Source organism: Nyctereutes procyonoides, unplaced genomic scaffold, assembly GCF_905146905.1.
Source record: "Nyctereutes procyonoides isolate TBG_1078 unplaced genomic scaffold, NYPRO_anot_genome, whole genome shotgun sequence".
NCBI classification, from domain to species: Eukaryota; Metazoa; Chordata; class Mammalia; order Carnivora; family Canidae; genus Nyctereutes; species Nyctereutes procyonoides.
The window spans coordinates 37560097-37581946 of NW_026575126.1; the positions used below are offsets into that span (position 1 = coordinate 37560097).

The following is a 21850-nucleotide window of genomic DNA, read 5'->3' on the forward strand; positions in this document are numbered from 1 at the left end:
CTGTGGAAACTCGGTGGGGGGGCAGGCTTGCACCGCAAGCTGGGCTTGTGGTGGACGCCATGAGGCCAAGAAGCGCTCTGGGCTTTGGTTCGGGTGACACGTTCCCAGCACCCATGGCCCGTGCGCCCCAGGCTGGCCCCCAGTACCCGGGATGAGGAGCCCTGAGACGGCCCCCGCCTGCCCTACCCGCCCCGCCTGCCACCCTCTAGGGCGCTGGTGTGCACCTGCAGCTTCTACCCTAGGCCGGCCACTCTTGGGTGCTGCCCCGGCCGCGGGCGGTGAAGCTGGGGTGCCGCGGTCTTCCCCATGCCCTCGGCATCTGGCTGTCGCTGATGGGCGCTGGATGGCTGACGCAGCGGCGGCACTCGCAGGGCCCGGACACCTCCTGCGGTGCTCCTCCAGGACCCGCCACCACGCTGCACCTCGTCCGCAGCATCGAAACCAGAGGCGGGCCTGGTCCAGCAGCGGTGCCGTGTCCACGTGCGCTCCCCACGGATCCATCTCCACCTGCTCAGCTGCCCGCGCTGCACGGATGTCCACCGGGGCCACTTTGGCATTCTGGAGCTCCCTGGGAAGCTGACCTGGGGTGACCTGGGCTGTGCGGCTGTCGCCCCCCTGCCCTGCCTGCCCAGCCAGGGGGCCTTGGTTCCCTTCCCAGCTGGGTCCCGGGGTCCCTGAGTGCAGCTGCGGGGCATCTCAGGCCCCGTCTTCCGTCCTTGCTCTCCTACGTGGGGATCTTCCTCCACAAAGGGAAGCCAGGCCGGGGAGGCGAGAGAAGCGTGTTTGATCCCTGCCCCCCAGGCCTGGGGTCCTGGGTCTCCTCACCAGGGTCTTGGGCCACAGACGGGATCCCCTCTCAGCCTTTGGTGACATGGGCTGGGTTGTCCCCACCTGCCCTGGAGTCATCCTTTGCTGGGACATCCCAGGGGACTTGGTCCTGTGCCACTCACGGCTAGACGTTCTAGGCCCTCCTCTGGCCATCACTGCCACCGGCACGATCCCACAGGCCTCTCATCTGTTCCCTTGACATTCATGCCAGGACCTAGGGAGCCACTCAGATCCTCGGACTTGTTTTCTGTGTGATTTGTTGGAAACTTTGAGCTGCCCTTACAGGTGAGGCCCCTGAGCTGCTTCGGGCTCTCTCCTGTCTGTACCACCTGTTGGCATAAACAGGGATCCTAGCATTTTGCCTACAAATGCATTTTCCTAAAAAACACTTTTTACTATAAAATAGAGCTTGCAAGTGTTTGTAGAAGGTAAAGGAAGACACTGGAAAAGAATCACCAGTGACCCAGTCATTCTGAGATGGGGACGTTTCCTTCCTGTCTCTTTTCTGTGAGTCAAGAAACCGCGTCACACCTCATACTCCAGTGCCGTCCTCGGGCAAGTGGAGCCCCACTCCGAGGCAGGGGGAGGCAGCGCACTTCCTGGGGGAGGGGGCTCACCGCAGCCAGGCCCCCAGGGAGCTTCCTTACCCTGCGAGGACCGGGCCTGCTCCCAGACAGTCCTGGTCGCCACTACAGGATGGAGCTTGAGCCTGTGCCGCGGATACCACCTGACGGGACCGTGTCCCAGTCCCTTCATCGTGTGAAAAGAGTTCGGGGGAGGAGCCGTGCCAGCTGAGAGGCCACCGGGCAGGGGGAGCCCCTCCACATGGAATATCAGGGTGCTCCTTGGGGCACCTGGGTGGCTTAGCCACTGACGGGTCCCACTCTTGATCTCAGCTCAGGTCTTGATCTCAGGGTCATGAGTTCAAGTTCCACATGGACTCTGTACTAGGTTTGGAGCCTACTGAAAATAATAAAAATTAAGATAGAGGTGCTTGTTGTCACAGAGACCAGGATTTGGTGGCCTCGAGTCCAGCAGCAAGGCAGACACGTGGGTGCTCCTCATGCTCCTGGGTGGGAGAACAAGCAGGGGGAAGGGTTCCGGGGGAGGCTGGCCGAGCCGGGCCGAGGCGGTCATTGGGGCCCCTCTGCCACCACCAGGCTGGGCCACCGTCTTTCCCTGAGGAAGGCCCTGGAGGTGGCCAGCAGTAGGGTGGTGAGCGGGCTCGGTTCCCACCTGGCGGGACGCCTCTGGAACGGTTGCCTGTCACTGCAACTGCGGTTCTCCTGAGAACTGGCCGCAACGGGGTACAGACAGTGACACCCGGAGGTTATAGGGGCTGGCTCTCTGGACCGTGGAGGCTAAGAAGTCCCATGATCTCCGTCGGCAAAGTGGGGACCCGGGAAAGCCGGTGGCCATGTGAGGACGGGTGCTCTGGCAAGAGGAGGGAGGCTGTGGCCCGAGCAGAGTCCCCTCCGCCTGCATTGCCCTGCGGCCCCGGGTGGATGGCGCCGTGCCGCCGCCCGTGTTGGCAACATCAGGTGGCCTTTGCGCGGTCTAGCAGGTCACGTGCCAGTCCCTCCCAGACACACGGCGTCTGTCATTGATCAGCTGCACATGACGGGCCGTGGGCTGTGAGGCACCCAGGCTGTGACTCGGGGCCGGGCAGCTGTCGAGGGCTCCTCCGCGACAGCACGTGGGGGGCCCCCGACGCTGGACGGACTCACGGGCCCCGGGTCGGGCTGGTGCAGCAGGTGCTTTCACCGTAACCATCTCTGAGTTCCCGTAGGAAGCACCGGGTCCCCAGAAGGGCCGATGACCTGTGACCCCCAGTCAGTTCTGCGAACCCCCAGCTGTTCGAGCTCCCCTCCCACGGCCGAGGCTGCTCTGCTCTCAGCCCTTCCAGGCCACGGGGAGACGTCCGACCGCCAGAGCAGAGGGCTGCGGGCACAGGAGGCTGCGGGCAGGCGGCTGGGGCTCCCCATCCCCACGGGGGCCCGGGGAGCTGGTGGCTGGGGAACCCCATCCTCACGGGGTCCCGAGGAGTGAACGCGGAGCAAACCCCACTAGTGGGCCTCGGGGCCACTCCTGGGCCATCGCTGTGATGCGGTGCACATCCGGGCATTTCCCTCGCAGACAGAGAGCAAAGGGAGCCCCCAGTTGTCTGGAATAAAGAGTGCTAATTTATTTATTTATTTTTAAATTTTTATTTATTTATGATAGTTACAGAGAGAGAGAGGCAGAGACACAGGCAGAGGGAGAAGCAGGCTCCATGCACCGGGAGCCTGATGTGGGATTCGATCCCGGGTCTCCAGGAAAGTGCCCTGGGCCAAAGGCAGGCGCCAAACCGCTGCGCCACCCAGGGATCCCAAGAGTGCTAATTTAGGTGCTAGTTTGGGGGAGCTTGTCTGTGCTTACCCCTCCTGTTGCCATGGTAACCTGTAGACTTTGGACCGTGGTTGGCCTGCGCCTGTTTGGTCCCCTGCGTCAGGCCCGAGCACAGGTAACGCTGGTTTCCCACGTGCCAGGCTTGAGTTGCGTCATTCGCCGGGTGCCCGGGTGCCCATGCTCTCTCCGTGTCCACCTCTGGTCGCCCTGGTCGTTCGCCTCGTCCTCCATCTTCCTCTCCCTTTTCTGTCCTGGGGCACAAAGGTTGTGAGAGGCCAAGGGCGACCTCATCGCTCAGACGCCGTCCCGCTGCCGAGTGGACAGCGAGCCACTGGCCAAGGCCCAAGGCGTGAGCACAACGGCCCCCCGAACTTCCGGTCTTCCCCTTGGCATCCGTCCACGTGGGCACACAGGCTGGCCAGGCTCAGGGCCTCCCAGAGGGGTTCACGGCCCCCTCAGGCTTCTCCCTCGGGACACCGAGGCCGGTTTGTGTTGGACGCACACAGCAGAACCCAACCCGCCGTTCAGATCCGAAGGTGGGGAATGCACGAGGATGCGCCGGGGGCAGGGGGCACTGGAGCTTGGGGGCCCAGGGCCCAGGGCCCAGGACTGAGCATCCCTTCCTTCTCTCACCTCTCCCTGTCTCTGGGAGCCCACCTTCCCCTTGCTGCACGGCAGCTCTCTGTATGACCAGGTCCCAGCCACTCATGTACAGCTGTGGCCTGCACCTGTGCACAGAGCTCACATCCAAAGTCCTGAGGAAAGGTGCACGTCCACTCCATCTGGATCCAGAGTCCAGCTCTTATTTGGTAAATCGTGGCCAGGGGTTGATCACATCCTGTGAACATGACAACCCCCGTTACAGCCATGGCCTTGAGGAGGAGCCGCTTCTAGTAAGCGGGTGTTAGGAGACCATCGCATGTGGATCCCGACTCACAGCAAACAAACTCACGAAAGTCCAATGTGTAGCCCACCAGGCTGGTAACGTGTGTGTACACATACTCTTTTCCAGTGACCAGCTGAGTCTTCGGTCCCCTCTTTGGTGAAACCCAAAGGCCAGCTGGAAGATGGCAGAGGCTGCCTAATCTGATGATCTGTCTACATTCCCCGCTCATATCTCAGGACCAGGGCTCTGTCCTGGGGACTGTGGTGGAGACTCAATCTGTCTGTGGACTCCCCTTTTCTTGCTCATTCTGACTTGGCCCTTTGGTGAAACAGTCCTACACCCACAGGGAATCGATGGATTTCATGTTGGTCCCTGAATTCTGGTGCAGGTCTCTGGGAGGAGGCTCACGTAACCCTGTCCATTGGGAGAGGATTCTATAAACTCTTCATTCACTTATTTTGATTATGTCTAGTGTTATTTCTTCAAGTAACAAATGTAACCAGTATGGACCTCACTACCTGAAACTCTCAGATGATGACTTTATTGACTTGGGGTTGTAGGGGCACCTCATCATATCCCTATTTCAGAGCATCTCAAGGAGACAGGACCTGACAGGTGTCTTTTGTGTGTGTGTGTGTTTTAAAGATTTTATTTATTTATTTGAGAGAGAGAGAGAGAGAGAGAGAGAGAGAGCACGCATGAGTGAGGGGAGGGATAGAGGGAGAGGGACAAGCAGACTCCCCACTGAATGTGGAGCCTAATGTACTGGGCTTGATTCCAGAACCCTGAGATCACAACCTAAGCAGAAACCAAGAGATGGACACTCAACCAGCTGAGCCACCCAGACGCCCCCTGACAGGTGTCTTTTGAAGGTTGAGAAACGTTCATCAGAAACACACAGAATTAACTCTTCCACCACAATTTATAACTTGGACAATTTTTAGGCAATGGGAACAGCATGAGGGGAATCAGATGTTTACATTTTTGGAAAACACGACCAGAGGCCAAAATACAAATACAACAAATCCCGGATCCTGTACTAACCTCTCCGTGCTGGCTCCTCACGCCCATTCCCCGGCCAGGATCTCGGCCTCGAGGGAGACGGGGTGGGTGCAGACTGTAGGCCACAAAGTGCTCCGGGCACTGGGGGCTGGAGAGGCCTGTCCACACAGCAGCAACTCAGAGTGAAATGTTTCAATAAGTTCATCCAAACCTCAGCTGAGTCAGGAGGAATTACATTGTGCTTTACAAACTCATGCTCTATTTTTACTCTTAAGAAATGTACTTAAAAAAAAAAAAGAAACGTAGTTTACTAAATTTGAAGGTGACAAAAAATCCTTCCCCACTGAATAAAGTATCAGTAAACACGAGTGTGGCTGGCTGTGTGCTCTCGACTGCTGGGGGCTGCTGGCGAGAGTGTGACCTGCCTTAAAATTGACTTCCTCTAAGTTTGCTTCCTAAATACAGAATGTTCATCTCGTTTCCAAAATTGTAGATGAAAAATGTTTGGCCTGGGGTGCCTGGGTGGCTCAGTGGGCCAAGTGTCTGACTCTTGACTTTGGCTCAGGTCGTGATCTCAGGGTCCTGGGATTGAGCCCAACGACGATGGCGGGCTCCCTCTCCGCGGCGGGTCTGCTTCTCCCTCTGCCTCGGCCCTTCCCCTGCTGTGCTCATGCTCTCGCTCTCTCTCTCAAATAAGTAAAGAAAACCTTTTAAAGACTTAAAAAATAAAAGTCTTTGTTTTGTTTTTTTTAGCCACCCGGGCTGCCCTTAAAGTAATCTCTACACCCGTTACAGGGCTCAGAGTCGTCATCCTGAGATCAAGGGTGCGTGCTCTATCAGCTGGGCCGGCCAGCCGCCCCTGGAGGCAGAAATCTTTGAGACCTTGGGTACAAAACTTATTTTCTTAATTTTAAAAGTGTTCATGAAATTCTGAAAACACGTGGGCAAGCCCGGAAAGTAGCCAGAGACACGCAGATATGCCTGCCCTACACGTGCCAGGCGCTGACACTGCTCTGAGACCCACGTGGTGACCCATGTGGTGCGCTGAGACCCACGTGGTGCTCTATAGCTAAGCTTCGCTGCCACCCTCCCTCTTCTGGTCCCTTGATATAATTCCCACTCTTGTTTGTTGTTTTCACTACACACGAACGGGATTGAAGCAACATACGTCACTGACTGCGTGTCCAGCCCTTGCGAGCGGGGGGTCACAGGCCTCTGCTGCACCTGCTGCACACATAGCGAGACCACGCCTCACCTCTCCGCAGTCCCTCTGGGGAACTGCACTGGGAGGGCTGCACCAAACACCCCGTCCCTGCCTCGGCGGGCCCGGGCCAGCATCTGTCCGGCAGGCACTGAGCTGGGCGAGCACCCGCCTGAAGGTACCAGGCCCTCAGCTGTGCGGTCCGCTGAGTCCCCGTCCTGCTGGCCTCATGCCTGACGTGGACTCCAGTGGTGTCAAATGGTATCTTCACTCAGTCCCTTGATCACCAACGGGGTCAAGCATCTTTTGTACGTGCATAGGGCTACTTTGAGTTTCTTCTTCTGGAACTGCTTACTCTCATTGCTCACTTTCCTCCTAGGTTTCTGTTCTTCTGTTTTTGTTTTTTTTTTTTTTTTTGTCGTTTTTTTAAATCTGACAAGCTGAGTTGCAGGGCTTTTTTTTTTTAAGATTTTATTTATTTATTCATGAGACAGACACACACACACAGAAAGAGAGAGAGAGAGAGAGAGAGAGAGAGAGAGAGAGGCAGAGACACAAGCAGAGGGAGAAGCAGGCCCCATGCAGGGAGCCCTACATGGGACTCGATCCCAGGTCTCCAGGATCAGACTCTGGGCTGAAGGTGGCGCTAAGGCACTGAGCCACCGGGCTTCCCTGTTCTGGTTTTTTAGGGAGTTTTCTGGAAATGAATCCCATCAGTTACAGCTGTTGTGTTTCTTTCAAGTTGCTATGGAGTAAACTGTGCCCCCGGCCCATTCATGATTTAAGGCCGTCACCCCCAGGCAGGGGAGAAGATATCTGCAATGTTAAAAACTAATTTTGTAAAACAAAACAAAACAAAACAAAAACGAATTTTGTCTACAGAACAAGTCAGATAATCCAATGGAAAAAAAGCAAGTGCTATGACTGGACAGTTCACATATTTGGGATCCCAGCTGGTCAGTAGACAGAGCAAGAAACCCTCAACCAGGGGCGCGTGGGGGCTCTGTTGAGCATCTGCCTTCAGCTCAGGTCATGATCCCAGGGTTCTGGGGTCGAGTCCCACATCAGGCTCCCGGCTCAGTGGGGAGCCTGCTTCTCCCCCTCCCTCTGCCACTCCCTGTGCTTGTGCTCTATCTCTCTCTCAAATAAATAAGTCAGATCTTAAAAAAAAACCTCACTCTACCACCATGACAGTTAAATTCAAACAAGACACGACACCATTTTATTCATTTATTTAAGAGAGAGCGAGTGAGCACATGAGCAGGTAGGGAAGCAGGGGGAGAGGAGAGAGAGAATCTCAACAGACTCGCCACTGAGTGTGGAGCCCAATGTGGGGTTTGATCCCACCACCCTGAGATCATTACCTAAGTGGAGGTCATGACCTGAGCCAAGATCAAGAGTGGGATGCTTAACTGACGGAGCCACCCAGGCATCCAAGATGCCATATTAAATTCGAAGGACTAGCATGGATAGGGAAATCATATGTACTGTCCACTATGATTTTGGTGTATTTCCTCAAGGTTTTTTTAAAAACATGCATGAAAAAAGTAGATTTGTGGGGCGCCCAGGTGATTCAGTCAGAGGAGTATGTGACTCTTGTCATGAGTTCGATCCCCCTTTTGGGTGTAGAGATTACTTAATAAAATCTTTTTTTTTTTTAAGTAGGTTTGTGATCAAATTGAACATTGGATGTCAATGGCCAGATCTCATCCAGATGACGGAGGAGCCTTACCCCAGGAAAGACAAGCTTACCTTCCACGTGAGGTTTCTTAACCCCTTTCCCTCAGCTCCCCTGGCAGGTGCAACAGGGCCATGCCAGGGCTGTGCTGAGTCACCTTGCTGGTCTTTGTCTTCACATCTCTCCCTACAAGCCAAAGGTCACCAGGGAAGACAGGTGAATGAAATCTACCTGCTTGAAGAATTCCAAAGTTACGTGGTTATTCGAGTACTTTTGAAAAGGAGAGTCAGGGGATCCCTGGGTGGCTCAGTGGTTCAGCGCCTGCCTTTGGCCCAGGTCGTGATCCTGGAGTCCTGGGATCCAGTCCCGCATCGGGCTCCTGGCATGGAGCCTGCTTCTCCCTCTGTCTCTGTCTCTGCCTCTCTCTCTCTAGGTCTATCATGAATAAATAAATAAAATCTTAAAAAAAGAAAGAAAAGGAGAGTCAGGGGGAGGTGTTCACAGACATTCACCCAGACCCCAGATCCAACAGATGTGAGCTGAACCCCACCCTCCCTTCCTCTTGTGTAACTGTTAACAAGTTGAAATGAGTAAAGTGAGGCAGTTGGGTGGCAGTTGGTTAAGCATCTGGCTCTTGGCTTTGGCTCAGGTTGTGATCTCAGGGTGGTGGGATCGGGTCCTGTGTGGGGCTCCAGTATCAGTGCCAAGTCTGCTTAAAGATTCTCTCTCCCTCTGCCCCTCCTCCTCCATCCCCCACATCAGATAAGCAAATAAATCTTTAAAAAATACGGATAGGGTAGGTGTGGAGGAGCACATGGAAGTGGCAGCAGGGGCTGCTTCTAACCAGCTAATTCATTTCATCTGGAATGCTACTCACCAAAAATGTCCACAGGCCACAGAGGGGATGCTAGAAGACACTGGATTGACTGGCCAGGGACTTGCCAGTTTTGTGTGTGTGCGTGTGTGTGTGCATTTAAGTAATCTCTGCACACAACACAGGGCTCCAACTTGCGTCCTCAAGATCAAGACTCAGATGCTCTATGGACGGGGCCACCCCGGCACCCGGGGAACTTGTCACTTTCAACGTCTCCCGAGCAGAGTCTGGAAGGGCTCCAAGCAGGAAGGGGGTGCGCTTTCCATGCCTGGATTCCATTTGGCTACATCAGCTGACCAGGGGAGGCGGAGTTTTCCTGCTTCCTCTGGACTCCTGTTGTCTTCACTGTGCCCACAGGAACAGTCCTATTTAGCGGGGTTGACACATCACTCTAAGTACCTCTCAAAATCACGTCTGGCCAGATGCATCGACTCCGTTTCAGATTCTTGCCAAAACTGTAGTTTTTTTTTTTTTTTTTTATTTTCTCTTTGAACAGAAGATCTTCCTCGTGAAAGCATACAGCTCCCATAAGGAAGTGACAGGTTTGGGGAGGAGGATCCCTTGCCTCCCTCTTCCCAACGCCCTGGGGTTTTGTCACACGGATGACTCAGTTAATTCCCACACTGCTCCTCACTGTACACTTGAAAACAGAGCTTCAGGTTCCCCCGGTTCTTGCCAAAGCTGCTTATGAAACCTATCTGTTGCTGGTGCCCACGGCCTGTAGGAACAGCAGTTGAGACTTTCCCCCATCCCTTTCCCTGTGCGCTGCATCTCGCACCCGGCCCGGGCCCGCGTCACCTGCCCGCCAGCCCGTCTCCACGTGTCCCCGTGACGGTGGTGACCGCAGAGCCAGCGGTCGGTGTCGCACACGAGGCTGGGGAGGCCGGGACCTCCCGGCGACAGCGGCTCTCCTCCGTCGTGCGGGTGCGGGAGGCTCGGGCGCGTCCCCGGGGCCTCGGTGCGCGGGCACTTCTCGGCGTCCCCGCGAGAGGGCGGCCGGCCCTCCGCGACCCGCGTCCCGGGGCGGCATGTCACGCTCCTCGGAGCCGCTCACTCCGCCCCCGGCAGCGGCCGCAACTCCGCGGCCCGAGCTGCCCGCGCGCCGACGAACCACCCCCCACGCTCCGCGCCCGCGGCGCCCGCGGCGCCCGCCTTTTAAGGAAGGCCGGCGGGGGGCGGGGCCTAGACCGGCGAGGGGGCGGGGCCGGCGCCGCCACGACGCGCTGACGTCAGGCCCTACGGAAAACGGAAGGCGGGGCCCGCGCGGCGGTGGCGGCGGCGGCGTTGTTCGCTTGCTCCGCAGCCGCGGGCTCCTCAGCCTCCCGCGCCGCGGCCCCCTCGTCCTCCTCCGTCGGGAGCCCCCGCGGGCCCCCCCCCCCGCCGCCGCCGCCGCCGCCGCCCCCGCGCCCTCCCGCCCCCGCCGCGCCGCCGCCATGGGCCCGCGCCCGCCGCGCCGCCGGGCCGAGGGCAGCTGAGGCGCCACGCGAAGATGGGCGAGGGCGGAGCAGGGCCCGAGCGCCAGCCCGACCAGCCCGGGCGCCCCGCGCGCACCCGCCCGCGCCGCCGCGGGGATGCCCGCGCCCGCCGCCGCGCCCTGAGCGCCTTTGTCTGCCGCCCGCGCCGCCCGCCGCACCACTGGCCTCGCGGGCCTGCGCCGCGGCCGGGGGCGCGCCCATGAAGATGGAGCCGGGCCGGCCGGCCTCCCCCGCGGGCGGCGCGCGCCCCGACCCCGACCCGGACCCCGAGCCCGAACCCGGCGGGCCCCACCGGCCGGCAGCCGCGCCCGCCCCGCGCCGGACACTCGGCGCCCCGGAGCCCGGAGCCTGCGCGGACGCCCGCGGGGCCCCCGGCCCCGGCCCCGGCCCGCGCCCGCCCTGCGCCGCGGAGCCCGACGGCGTCTGCTCCCCGCCTTGCCCCGACGCCGCCCCTCTCCGCGGACGGGCTCTCGGCCACGGTCCGCTCGCGGGCGGCGACGTGGGCCTGTTCCCCTGCTTCCCGGCGCCCGCGGGGGGCGAGCTGGCCCTGGACGTGGGCCCCGCCGCCCCGGGGCGGCCCCCGGACTTCGGCCACCCCTGCCCGCTCGCGACCGAGCCCGCCGCGTGCCCGGAGGACGGCCCCCGCCTCCGCGCCGTGTTCGACGCCCTGGACGGCGACGGGGACGGCTTGGTCCGCATCGAGGATTTCGTCCAGTTCGCCACGGTGTACGGGGCGGACCAGGTGAGTCCCAGCCCGCGGGCCTGGAGGGGTGTCCGGGGACTGCATCCCCTGCTCCGTGTCCCGGCCTGGAGGGGTGTCTGGGGACTGCTCCCCCCCCCCCCCGTGTCCCCGCCTGGAGGGGTGTCCAGGGACTGCACCCCCCGCCCCCGGTGTCCCCGGCCTGGAGGGATGTCGGGGGACTGCTCCCCCCCCCCCCCCGTGTCCCCAGGCCTGGAGGGGTGTCCTGCGGACTGCACTGCCCCTCCGTGTTCCCGGGCCTGGAGGGGTGTCCCAGAGACTGCCCCCCGCTCCCCCTCCCCCGTGTCCTCGGGCCTGGAGGGGTGTCCATCGGACTCCTTCCCCCTGCCCTCCCGTGTTCCCGGCCTGGAGTGGTGTACCGCGGACCCCCCACGGTGTGCGCTCCCACTGTGGGCCCTCACCTCCCCGCAGGCTGTTCCAGCCTGGCCTTCCCGCAAGGGCCCTGCTCACACCTGTTCCGGGCACTTTCCGTGTGTGGTTGGCGGGCACTCTGCCTCGGGTCGTGTGGCCGTTTGGGAGACCGTGAGCTGGTGGTGCAGCAGCCCGGAGGGAGGGAGGGCTCGGTCAGGGCCCGCTCTGCGTAGACGGGTGACGGCGCAAGGCGCCTCGGGCTCTGTCCTGGGCTTCCGACTCTGCGCCTGGCACTCCGGCGGGTTTATCTGGACAGACACACGGGTCAGCGGCAAGTCGACTCCTGCTGTTCGCTCTCCAACCTCTTACCAAATGGTAGGAAGTCCAAAACATGCTGAATTCCTGGTTTTTGTGTTTTACGGGCTTCTGGTATGTGCAGACATTTGTTAGGTGGGTGTTGAAGTGCACAGTGTGTTTAAGCCTAGATGTCTTTAAGAAAAGGGGTAAAATCGATGCTTTGCAGTTTAGGGTGTGGGTTAGGGTTATAACATGGGTTATCCACAGCCTCGTAAGGGCTGCAGGACCCGCCGTGTCCCTGGAGCGTCTGTGTAAAGCTCTGGGTCCTCCTGAATCAGGGCTCCCTGCGCAGAGCTTTCAGCCTGGGAAGGTGTGGTGTCTCTGCGGCCGTTCTGACGGTCGGGGTCCGCGTGCTGCTCTTACTGAGCAGTGTAGGAAGGCGCTGCTGCAGCCCGGCTCCCCTCCTAGTCTAACAGGCACACAGACGTATGTGATTGACCGTGTCCTGCGTGGACAGTGTGGATGCGATTTTTCCTTCATGCTGCTGGGCTGGAGAGCGCCTTGTTTTTTACGAGTGCCGTGTGTCTCCTGTCCTGCGTGCCCTTCCTGGGTCCCATCAGAGGTGTGAGGGGAACACTGCGAGGGGGTTCTGTATCATGCCCTGGCTCTGCCTCCCGAGAGGCTCTTGTACGCTTTCACTGGACCATCTTTTTCTGAGGCAGTGGTGCGCAGGTGTTTTCCTTCTCACTTTACAGGTAAGGAACTGGAAGGCCGGGAAGGCTGAATAACTTTCCCGAGACCTCGCAGAGTTGTTGGTGCTTGAGCAGGGGGGAGCACCAGGTCTTTGGGCTCTCAACTTACTAGATTTGGTCGCTCAAAATATTTCCACAAATACAAGATTTTATTACTTCCATTAAATGTTTTTCACTTGGGAAACACCTTTGGTAACTGTCCTTATGGATCATAGTGGAAAAAACTTTGGATATTTGGGGCAGAGCTTTCTTGTAATCACAAAGTAGAAATGAGCCAAAATTCTTTGCTTTGGGGGCACTTGGGTGGCTCCGTCAGTGAAGCGTCTGCCCTCAGTTCAGGTCATGATCTCAGGGTTCTGTGATCCAACCCTGCTTAGGGTTCCTTGCTCAGCGGGGGGTCTGCTTTTCCCTCTCAGTCTGCCTGCAGCTCCCCCTGCTTGTGCGCTTGTGCGTTGTCAAGTGAATAAAATCTTTTTTCTAAAAAAATTCTTCAGGGATCCCTGGGTGGCTCAGCAGTTGAGCACCTGCCTTTGGCCCAGGGCGTGATCCTGGAGTCCCAGAATCTAGTCCCACATCAGGCTCCCTACATGGAGCCTGCTTCTCCCTCTGCCTGTGTCTCTGCCTCTCTCTCTCTCTTATGAATAAATACATAAAGTATTAAAAAAATTCTTTGATAGCTCCTGATGGAATTTTAAGATATTATTTATTAATTTTTTGTAGAGAGAGAACACGCACAAGAGCAAGCACGGACACGATGAGGGGGAGAAGCAGAGGGAGGGCACAGAGCCCAATGTCCGTCCATCCCGAGACCCTGAGATCATGACCCGAGACAAAACCAAGAGTTGGATGCTCAACCAACTGAGCCACCCAGGTGCCCTTTCCTGATGGAATTTTAAGTTTGGGGGCAAAGCCCAGATGACTTGGGTTTGGTGGAATAGACGAGTGTAGTGAGATCTACTGTGACGTTGCTCCTTCTGTCTGCTGGCCGAGATTGCACTGGAAAGAAGCAGTGCTGAGTGTGGTCATCTTAGTACCTGGACTTGGACAAGTTTCCTGGGATGGTGGAGGAGAGCTCTTGTGTTGGAGCGGTTGATTTACAGACTAATGAAAGGTTGATACTTGTGTCCGTATAAACTTTGCTAGACTTTATTGTGACTCAGGATTGTTTTTTCCAAGTTTGATGTCAGAATGCGTTATAGAGGAACAAAGAAAAAATATTTTGATAGTGAAGTAGTTTATTTTCAAAGATTTTAGTTATTTATTTGAGAGAGAGATGAGAACATAACGAGGGGGGTAGTGGCAGAGGGAGAGGGAGAAACAGGCTCCCTGCAGGGCTCAGTCCCAGGACTGCTGAGATCATGACCTGAGCTAAAGTTAGAAGCTTAACCAGCTGAGCCACCTAGGCACCCTGATAGGGAAGTAGTCTAAAGAAAACCGGGGATCCCTGGGTGGCGCAGCGGTTTGGCGCCTGCCTTTGGCCCAGGGCGCGATCCTGGAGACCCGGGATCGAATCCCACGTCGGGCTTCCGGTGCATGGAGCCTGCTTCTCCCTCTGCCTGTGTCTCTGCCTCTCTCTCTCTCTGTGACTATAATGAATAAATAAAAATTAAAAAAAAAAAAAGAAAGAAAACCAAGGAATTCCACCCCATGATGAGTATTTTTAAACTTTTAAGATGAAAAGTCCGAACATACACAAAAGTAGAGAGAATCGCTTAGTGAGACCTCCCAAACTGCTGCTCAGTTTCAGCAGTCTTGGTTTGTCTGTAGATCCCCACTGTGTTTTTTTTTTTCTTCTTCAATATTTTATTTATTTGAGAGGGAGAAGGCAAGAGCTAGAGCATGATTGGAGGGGGAGGAGCACAGGAACGCAGAAGCTGACTCCTCACTTAGCAGGAGCCCCAGGCACAGGACCCTGGGATGATGATGACCTGAGCCAAAGGCAGCCGCTTTACCCATGGAGCCCCCTAGGCGCCCTGTAGATCCTCCTTTCATGCTGTGTAGGAAGCGCATGCAGACGTAATCTCTCATATGTATCAGTATGTATCTCTAAAAGATAAGCATTCTTCTTTAAACATTTGTGATTTTTAAAAAACCCTAGGAAGAGATAAGGTGGATAACAGTGATAATGACCACAAGTTTGTGTACTTTCCACCTTGAGATTTCAAAATACTGAGTGTATGAGACTCTTAGGTTAGTCCCATAGCTGTCTTTGATGATAGCAACTAGATTATCTTAATGATTGTCAAGTTGTCAAAGGTAGCATGTTGAGTAATCTGTTTATGAAGGAAGCATTTTAAATTATTTAAGCTGATTATCTGAATTTTTCATGGAAACAGCTCCTATTTATAATACAGATGGCTTTTGTGTCCCTCTTTCTTTAGCAATGTCGTGGTGTGTTTGGGTCTCCTTACATCATCTGGTGCTAGATCAGGTGTGGCGTAAGCTAACACAGTGCTGGCAGTAATAAATCAGCAAAGGGAAGGAGAAAAAGGACTGCGGTGGAGTTTTCTGCTTGTATATTATTGAAACAGGAATTGATAGTCCTGTCCATCCAGGTGCTACTTGTCAGGTTGGAATAGGTTTTTTTTTTTTTTTTTTTTTTGAAGATTTTATTTATTTATTCATGAGAGACACACAGAGAGAGGCAGAGACACAGGCAGAGGGAGAAGCAGGCTCCATGCAGGGAGCCCGACCTGGGACTCGATCCCAGGTCTCCAGGATCAGGCCCTGGGCTGAGGGCGGCACTAAACCGCTGAGCCAGCAGGGCTGCCCCTGGAATAGGTTATTTTTAAGGCTTTGACCACTGCTGAAGATTCTTCATCAACATGACTCCTCATACTGAGAGGGCTGATGCTTTTGTAACCATTACCAACTCATCCTAAAATGGAATTTGCAAAAATAAATTCTAAGAGTATTGTAAGAAAAGACTGGGGGTTTTTTGGCCTTTCATTATAATTATCAAGATTATCTCCACATTTTTTTTATAAATTTTTTTTTTATTTGTTTATGATAGTTACAGAGAGAGAGAGAGAGAGAGAGAGAGAGAGAGGCAGAGACATAGGCAGAGGGAGAAGCAGGCTCCATGCACCGGGAGCCCGACGTGGGATTCGATCCCGGGTCTCCAGGATCGCGCCCTGGGCCAAAGGCAGGTGCCAAACCGCTGCGCCACCCAGGGATCCCTATCTCCACATTTTATGATTATACACACTTAAGCGTTTCCTTTCCAGAGAAAACCTGCACATTGAAACACTGAGTGCCCTTCAGTGACGTTGTAGGCACTGTCCTCTTCAGTGCTTGTGTGAGAAGGCTGCTGAGAGAACTGTTGGTGCTCAGGCCTCCCTGCTCCTCATCTGGGATCCCTCCTGCTGAGGAGTTGGAAGCCCTGTGGCTATACCTTTCATTTGTTTCAGGGTCCTCCCTGTCTTCTTTCCTGACCTTGAATTTGAGTGTGAGAGAGAATGAACTCAGCTGTGTGAGCAGGTGCATGTGCGAGCTGGTGTGGGGTGTCTACACACACACCTAGGTGTGTGTGTTGGGTGAATCGCTAAAAGGCCAATGAAGTTCCTTCCTGGGCTTGGATCACAAGCAACTTTGTAAGGGTCTTAAAAGTGCTTTTTTTTATTATAAAAGTAACACATGCTTGTTAAAAATTTTGAAAATACAGAGTGATATAAAACAAAACAAAAACTGACCAGGGCAGCCCAGGTGGCTCAGTGGTTTAGTGCCGCCTTTGGCCCGGGGCGTGATCCTGGAGACCCAGGATCGAGTCCCATGTCAGGCTCCCTGCGTGGAGCCTGCTTCTCCCTCTGCCTGTGTCTCTCATGAATGAATAAAAGAAATATTAAAAAAAAAAAAAGAAAAACCAATAATCCCACTATGCTGAGAAAAACACCATTAGCATTTTAGTGCATCTTCTTCCAGACTTTATTGTACACATACACACAATTTTGTATACAATTGAGATCATACTGGATAGAAGCTAAATTATTTTTAAAGATGTTCATTGTTTTGGGGATTCCTGGGTGGCTCAGCAGTTTAGCACTGCCTTCAGCCCAGGGCATGATCCCAGGGTCCTGGGATCGACTCCCACGTCGGGCTCCCTGCATGGAGCCTGCTTCTTCTCCCTTTGCCTGTGTCTCTCATGAATAAATAAATAAAATCTTAAAAAAAAAAATTCATTGTTCAAAAAAATGAAACTGAATAATATGAGTAAGCAAAATGAGAAAAATAAAAATCACCTCCCAGGTATAACTACTAAATATTTAAGGTGTAAATTAAGATATATGTAATAAATGCTTCCATTACACAGCAGTGGTACAATTCCCATGTTTCTTGTTCTGAACCCACTTTTTGATCTGTATTTTGAAATTAAAAATCTCTGATACCCGTTATCTAATGGAAGCCTAAGGTTTACTTGTTTCCAGGAAAATTCAGAATTATTAGGGATTATTCAAGCATAGGATCTGACATACATGAAGAATTTAATTCTGTGTAGACCACACAGATGAGGTTGTGAAAGGCACCAAGCTGATGAAGTGCTTATCTTACAAACATTTAACTTTGTTTAAATTTGGGAAATGGGTCTAAACATTAGTTATGATTGAAATATCAGACAAGAGTTAGGCATCCGGGGATCCCTAGGTGGCTCAGCAGTTTGGCGCCTGCCTTTGGCCCAGGGTGTGATTCTGGAGACCCAGGATCGAGTCCCATGTCAGGCTCCCTGCGTAGAGCCTGCTTCTCCCTCTGCCTGTGTCTCTGTCTCTCTCTCTCATGAATAAATAAATAAAATCTAAAAAAAAAAAAAAAAGGCATCCATTGAAGAGTATTATGTGGCCCTTAGAGGTGATAATTATAGGGTGTCAGAAGTACTTTAGGTTAGTGCTTCTGATACAAGTGAATAGAGTAGTACCTATACCTTGATTATAACTATGTAAGAATTATCCATGTGGAAGAGTCTTGAGGGAGATACTAAAAATTAGTTTTAGCTATGTATGTATGTGTGTATTAAGAAGGTACATTTATAGGGGATCCCTGGGTGGCTCAGTGGTTTGGCGCCTGCCTTTGGCCCAGGGTGCTATCCTGGAGTCCTGGGATCCAGTCCCACGTCAGGCTCCCGGCATGGAGCCTGCTTCTCCCTTCTCCTGTGTCTCTGTCTCTGTCTCTGTCTCTGTCTCTGTCTCTGTCTCTCTCTCTGTGTGTGTCTATCATGAATAAATAAATAAATCTTAAAAAAAAAAGGTACATTTATAGGGTGGTGTATGATGGCAATGGAGTTGGTTTCATTTGGAGTACTGGTCAAATTTTCTGTGATGGTACTGATTTTGTTTTGGAAAGTAGTGCCTGTACATGTATCACAAATTTCGAACAGTATATAAAGGAAATCTAGTAAAAAAATTCTATTGTAGGGATGCCTGGGTGGCTCCGTGGTTTAGCATCTGCCTTCGACTCAGGGTGTGATTCCGGAGTCCCAGGATTGAGTCCCACATCAGGCTCCACGCAGGGAGCCTGCTTCTCCCTCTGCCTGTGTCTCTGCCTCTCTGTGTCTCTTATGAATAAATAAATCTTTTTAAAAAAATTTTGTTGTAATCTTTTAAATATATATATTTTTAATTTTTATTTATTTATGATAGTCACACAGAGAGAGGCAGAGAGACACAGGCAGAGGGAGAAGCAGGCTCCATGCATCGGGAGCCCGACGTGGGATTCGATCCCGGGTCTCCAGGATTGCGCCCTGGGCCAAAGACAGGTGCTAAACCGCTGCGCCACCCATGGATCCCCTGTTGTAATCTTTATAAATAAAAAAAAAACTACACTCTAAAGATAAGATACTGGAGCACCTGAATGGCTCAGTTAGGGAAGCCCCTGCCTTCAGCTCGGGTCATGATCCCCAAGTCGTGGGATCAGGCCTCCCACCTTGGGCTCCCTGCTCAGCAGGGAGCCCGCTTTTCCCTCTCCTCCCCGCTTGTGCTCTCTATCACTCTCTTTCTCTCTCAAATAAATAAAATCTTTTTTTTTTTTTTAGGTTTTATTTATTCTTGAGAAGCGGGGCAGGGGGGAACGGTTGGCGGGCAGGGACACAGGGACACAGGAAGAGGGAAAAGCAGGCTCCATGTGGGGAGCCCGACACGGGACTCGATACCGGGACTCCAGGATCACATCCTGGGTCGAAGGCAGGTACCAAACCGCTGAGCCACCCAGGGATCCCCAAAACTCAGGTTTTCTTTTCTTTTTTTTTTTTTAAACTCAGGTTTTCTAATGAACTATCTGTTTATTTACTTAAAAGATTTTATTTGAGGGTAAAAGAGCATAAGTGGGGGGAGCAGCAGGTAGAGGGAGAGAAAATCTCAAGAAGACTCCACTGAGCATAGAGCTTGACATAGGGCTTAATCTCTCTACCCTGAGATCGTGACCCCAGTCAAAACCAAGAGTTGGACGCGTAACTGAGCCACCCAGGCACTCCTCAGTAAGATTTTTAAAAAGCGTATAAGGGGTGCCCGGGTGGCTCAGTCGGTTATGCATCTGTCTTTGGCTCAGGTCATGATCTCAGGGTCCTGGGTTCGAGCCCTGAGTTGGGCTCCCTGGCTTAGTGAGGAGTCTGCTTCTCCCTCTCCCTCTGTGCCTCCACATGCTCATGCTTTCTCGATCTCTCTTTCTCAAATAAATATCTGTAAAAAAAAAAAAAAAAACAAACCCTTAAGTCACAGATAAAAGACTGATGTAAAAACTCTTAAAAATCAAAGGGAAAAAGACAAAAGTAGAAAAATGGATAAAAGGAAGACATCCCACAGGAAGATCACAAATGGCCACTGTGTGAAAATATTCTCACCCTCACTCATAATGAGAAAGATAAATGCAAATTAAAATCAGAGATAAAGGCGGAAGATTCATATGCCCTGGTGGGGAGTGATTTCCAAGATGCAGTAAGTGGAAAGAAAGTACAAAATAGTGTGCAAAGTTTGTGTTAAGAAAGACTGGGTGTTGTGTGATCCCTCTGCTGGGAGGCTCCTACAGGAGTCACACCATAGAGTTAGGAAGGAGAAGGGAGGCAAGGGGAAGGCTGGAGGGGAGTAGTGTTTAATGGGGAGAGTTTGAGTTGGGGAGGATGGAGCACCCAAGTGCCCCCTACAGTTGTATTCTTAATTTATCACGATTTTTTTTTAAAGAGGAGAAAAGATGAGGGATGTGAGGTGCAGAGCCGTAAACGATAGAGGAAGAGGAATTGACAGTTAGTAATAAGAAACCACACCTTGGGGCGCCTGGGTGGCTCAGTGGTTGAGTGTCTACCTTCGGCTCAGGTGGTGATCCTGGGGTCCTGGGATCAAGTCCCACATCAGGCTCCCCATGGGGAGCCTGCTTCCCCCATCTGCTTATGTCTCTGCTTCTGTCTCATGAATAAATAAATAAATAAAATCTAAAAAAAAAAATAGTAGAAACCACACTGGCTGGCTCCGTTCAGAAGAGTGTGCAACTCTTGATCTCTGGGTCATGTTTGAGTCCCATGTTGGATGTAAAGATTACTAAAGATACATAAACTTTAAAAAAGAAAAGAAAGAAACCACACCTTATGACCCCCAAACCAGGCCTTTTCTCCTTACTTGTCCTGGTTTGGTATTGAGGATCCTCAGCCCATCTGGGGTTTTTATATTCACGGGCTCCAGAACAGGATCCTGCTGTAAGGAGGTGAGAGTTATTGGGAGAGGAAAGAAAGAATGCAAAACTAGAAAGGAGAGGAAATAATATGTATATAATTTGTTTCTTTTTGCAAAAAGAAACACAGGAAGGATAGACAAGGAACTAAAATGATTTACTGAAGTGGGTGGGGACAGGGTGTAAGGTATAGGGGTGGGAGTGAAACTGGTCTGAGCCTGCCTTTTATTTATTTTTAAAGATATTTATTTATTTATTTATTTATTTATTTATTTATTTATTTATTTATTTATTTATTTATTTATTTATTTATTTATTTATGATAGAGAGAGAGAGAATGGCGGAGACACAGGAGGAGGGAGAAGCAGGCTCCATGCTGGGAGCCCGATGTGGGATTCGATCCCGGGACTCCAGGACCGCACCCTGGGCCAAAGGCAGGCGCTAAACTGCTGAGCCACCCAGGGATCCCCTGAGCCTGCCTTTTATATCTTTGACTTCTGAGCCATCCAGATATTCTACATAAGTACAAACAAAATAGCAATGATAGAAAACCAAATTGAATTCAAATAGAAATGAATGAACCTAGAAGTATATGGAATTAATAACATAACCACATAGGAGAGATTGATTCAAGTACCATAAACACAGTGCTCTGTACCGTTAGTGGGTTATATTCAAAAGAAAAGTAGAGCTGCAAAGAAACTCACTACAGAGTAGGTTCGTTGTCGATCAACGCGGTAGGTCTGAGATCACTTGGGGTGTATGTCGGGCAGAGCAAATGGGAATTCTGGTGCTGGGAACCAGGCTTCTCTGGGAGCAAGGAGAGGAAACCATGGTAGAAGGTCAGGGAGAGCCTTGTTGTCTTGAGACTCAAACTGAAGTATGAAGACATGACTTAAAAAATGATGTCTTGCAGTGTCCTCGGAGAGAGTCTAAGAGTAGCGAGCACACCTGGCCCCAGATCGAGGTTGGAAACCACATTTCCCGTAAAGGAACCAGGGATCCTCGGAGAAGTGCCTTATTTCAGGCTTGAGGTGGGCAAAATTCACTGCGAGCCTGGATTATCTTGGACCGGAAAGCAAAGAGGTGTTCAAAAATTGATGAGGACAAGTCAAAAATGGAGCAGCTTGAATGGGTTCCCAGTGGGCAAATCTGGGACATTTGGAGTGTCAAAAAAGAGTAATGATGATAAAGGGTATATTAAATTTTAAAAGTCTGTGGCACACAGTAAGAGCCAGTCCTAGTGACACCCCAAAGGAGACGCAGGATTCCTCAGAGACAGATGCCCTTCAAAGCAGAAATGACAGTTTGAGAGATCCCTGTGTTACCGTTTTTTGTGAATCAGTGTTTTGTGACAACCAACGTAATAATTGATTCAAGTCAGGTTATCAGTGGTTGTCAAAAACCATGGTGTAGGGCAGCTCATGTGGCTGAGCGGTTTAGCGCCGCCTTCAGCTCAGGGTGTGCTCCTGGGGTCCCGGGATCGAGTCCCACGTCGGGCTCCCTGCATGGAGCCTGCTTCTCCCTCTGCCTGTGTCTCTGCCTCTCTCTCTGGGTCTCTCATGAATAAATAAATAAAATCTTTAAAAAAATGAAACAAACTGTGGTGTAAACATCTGAGAGGGAGAGGATGCAGGAGCCCCATGTCCTGAAGTGTCATTCCACAGATGGTTGATCCGGAGGGAGAGAGAGAACTTTACATTGGAGAAAC

General features: G+C 52.8%; 1 protein-coding gene and 1 long non-coding RNA gene across 3 annotated transcripts in view; both read left to right on the top strand.

Annotated features, from left to right (window-relative positions):
• Positions 1-15: 15 nt before the first annotated feature.
• On the top strand, positions 16-1821 carry LOC129519419 (uncharacterized). 2 transcript variants are annotated; one of them, XR_008666400.1, is made up of 3 exons: positions 16-1113; positions 1235-1335; positions 1524-1821. It is a non-coding gene; the product is annotated as an uncharacterized LOC129519419 (long non-coding RNA). The 2 variants fall into 2 exon arrangements; XR_008666399.1 differs by having other exon boundaries at positions 16-1335.
• Positions 1822-10265: 8444 nt separating this feature from the next.
• Positions 10266-21850, top strand: part of RAB11FIP3 (RAB11 family interacting protein 3) — a 78091-nt gene continuing 66506 nt past the window's right edge. Inside the window, exon 1 of the mRNA XM_055339817.1 lies at positions 10266-11074. Within this exon, the coding sequence (XP_055195792.1) occupies positions 10532-11074 (543 nt within the window). The 5' untranslated portion in view covers positions 10266-10531. The remainder of the gene's footprint in view (positions 11075-21850) is intronic.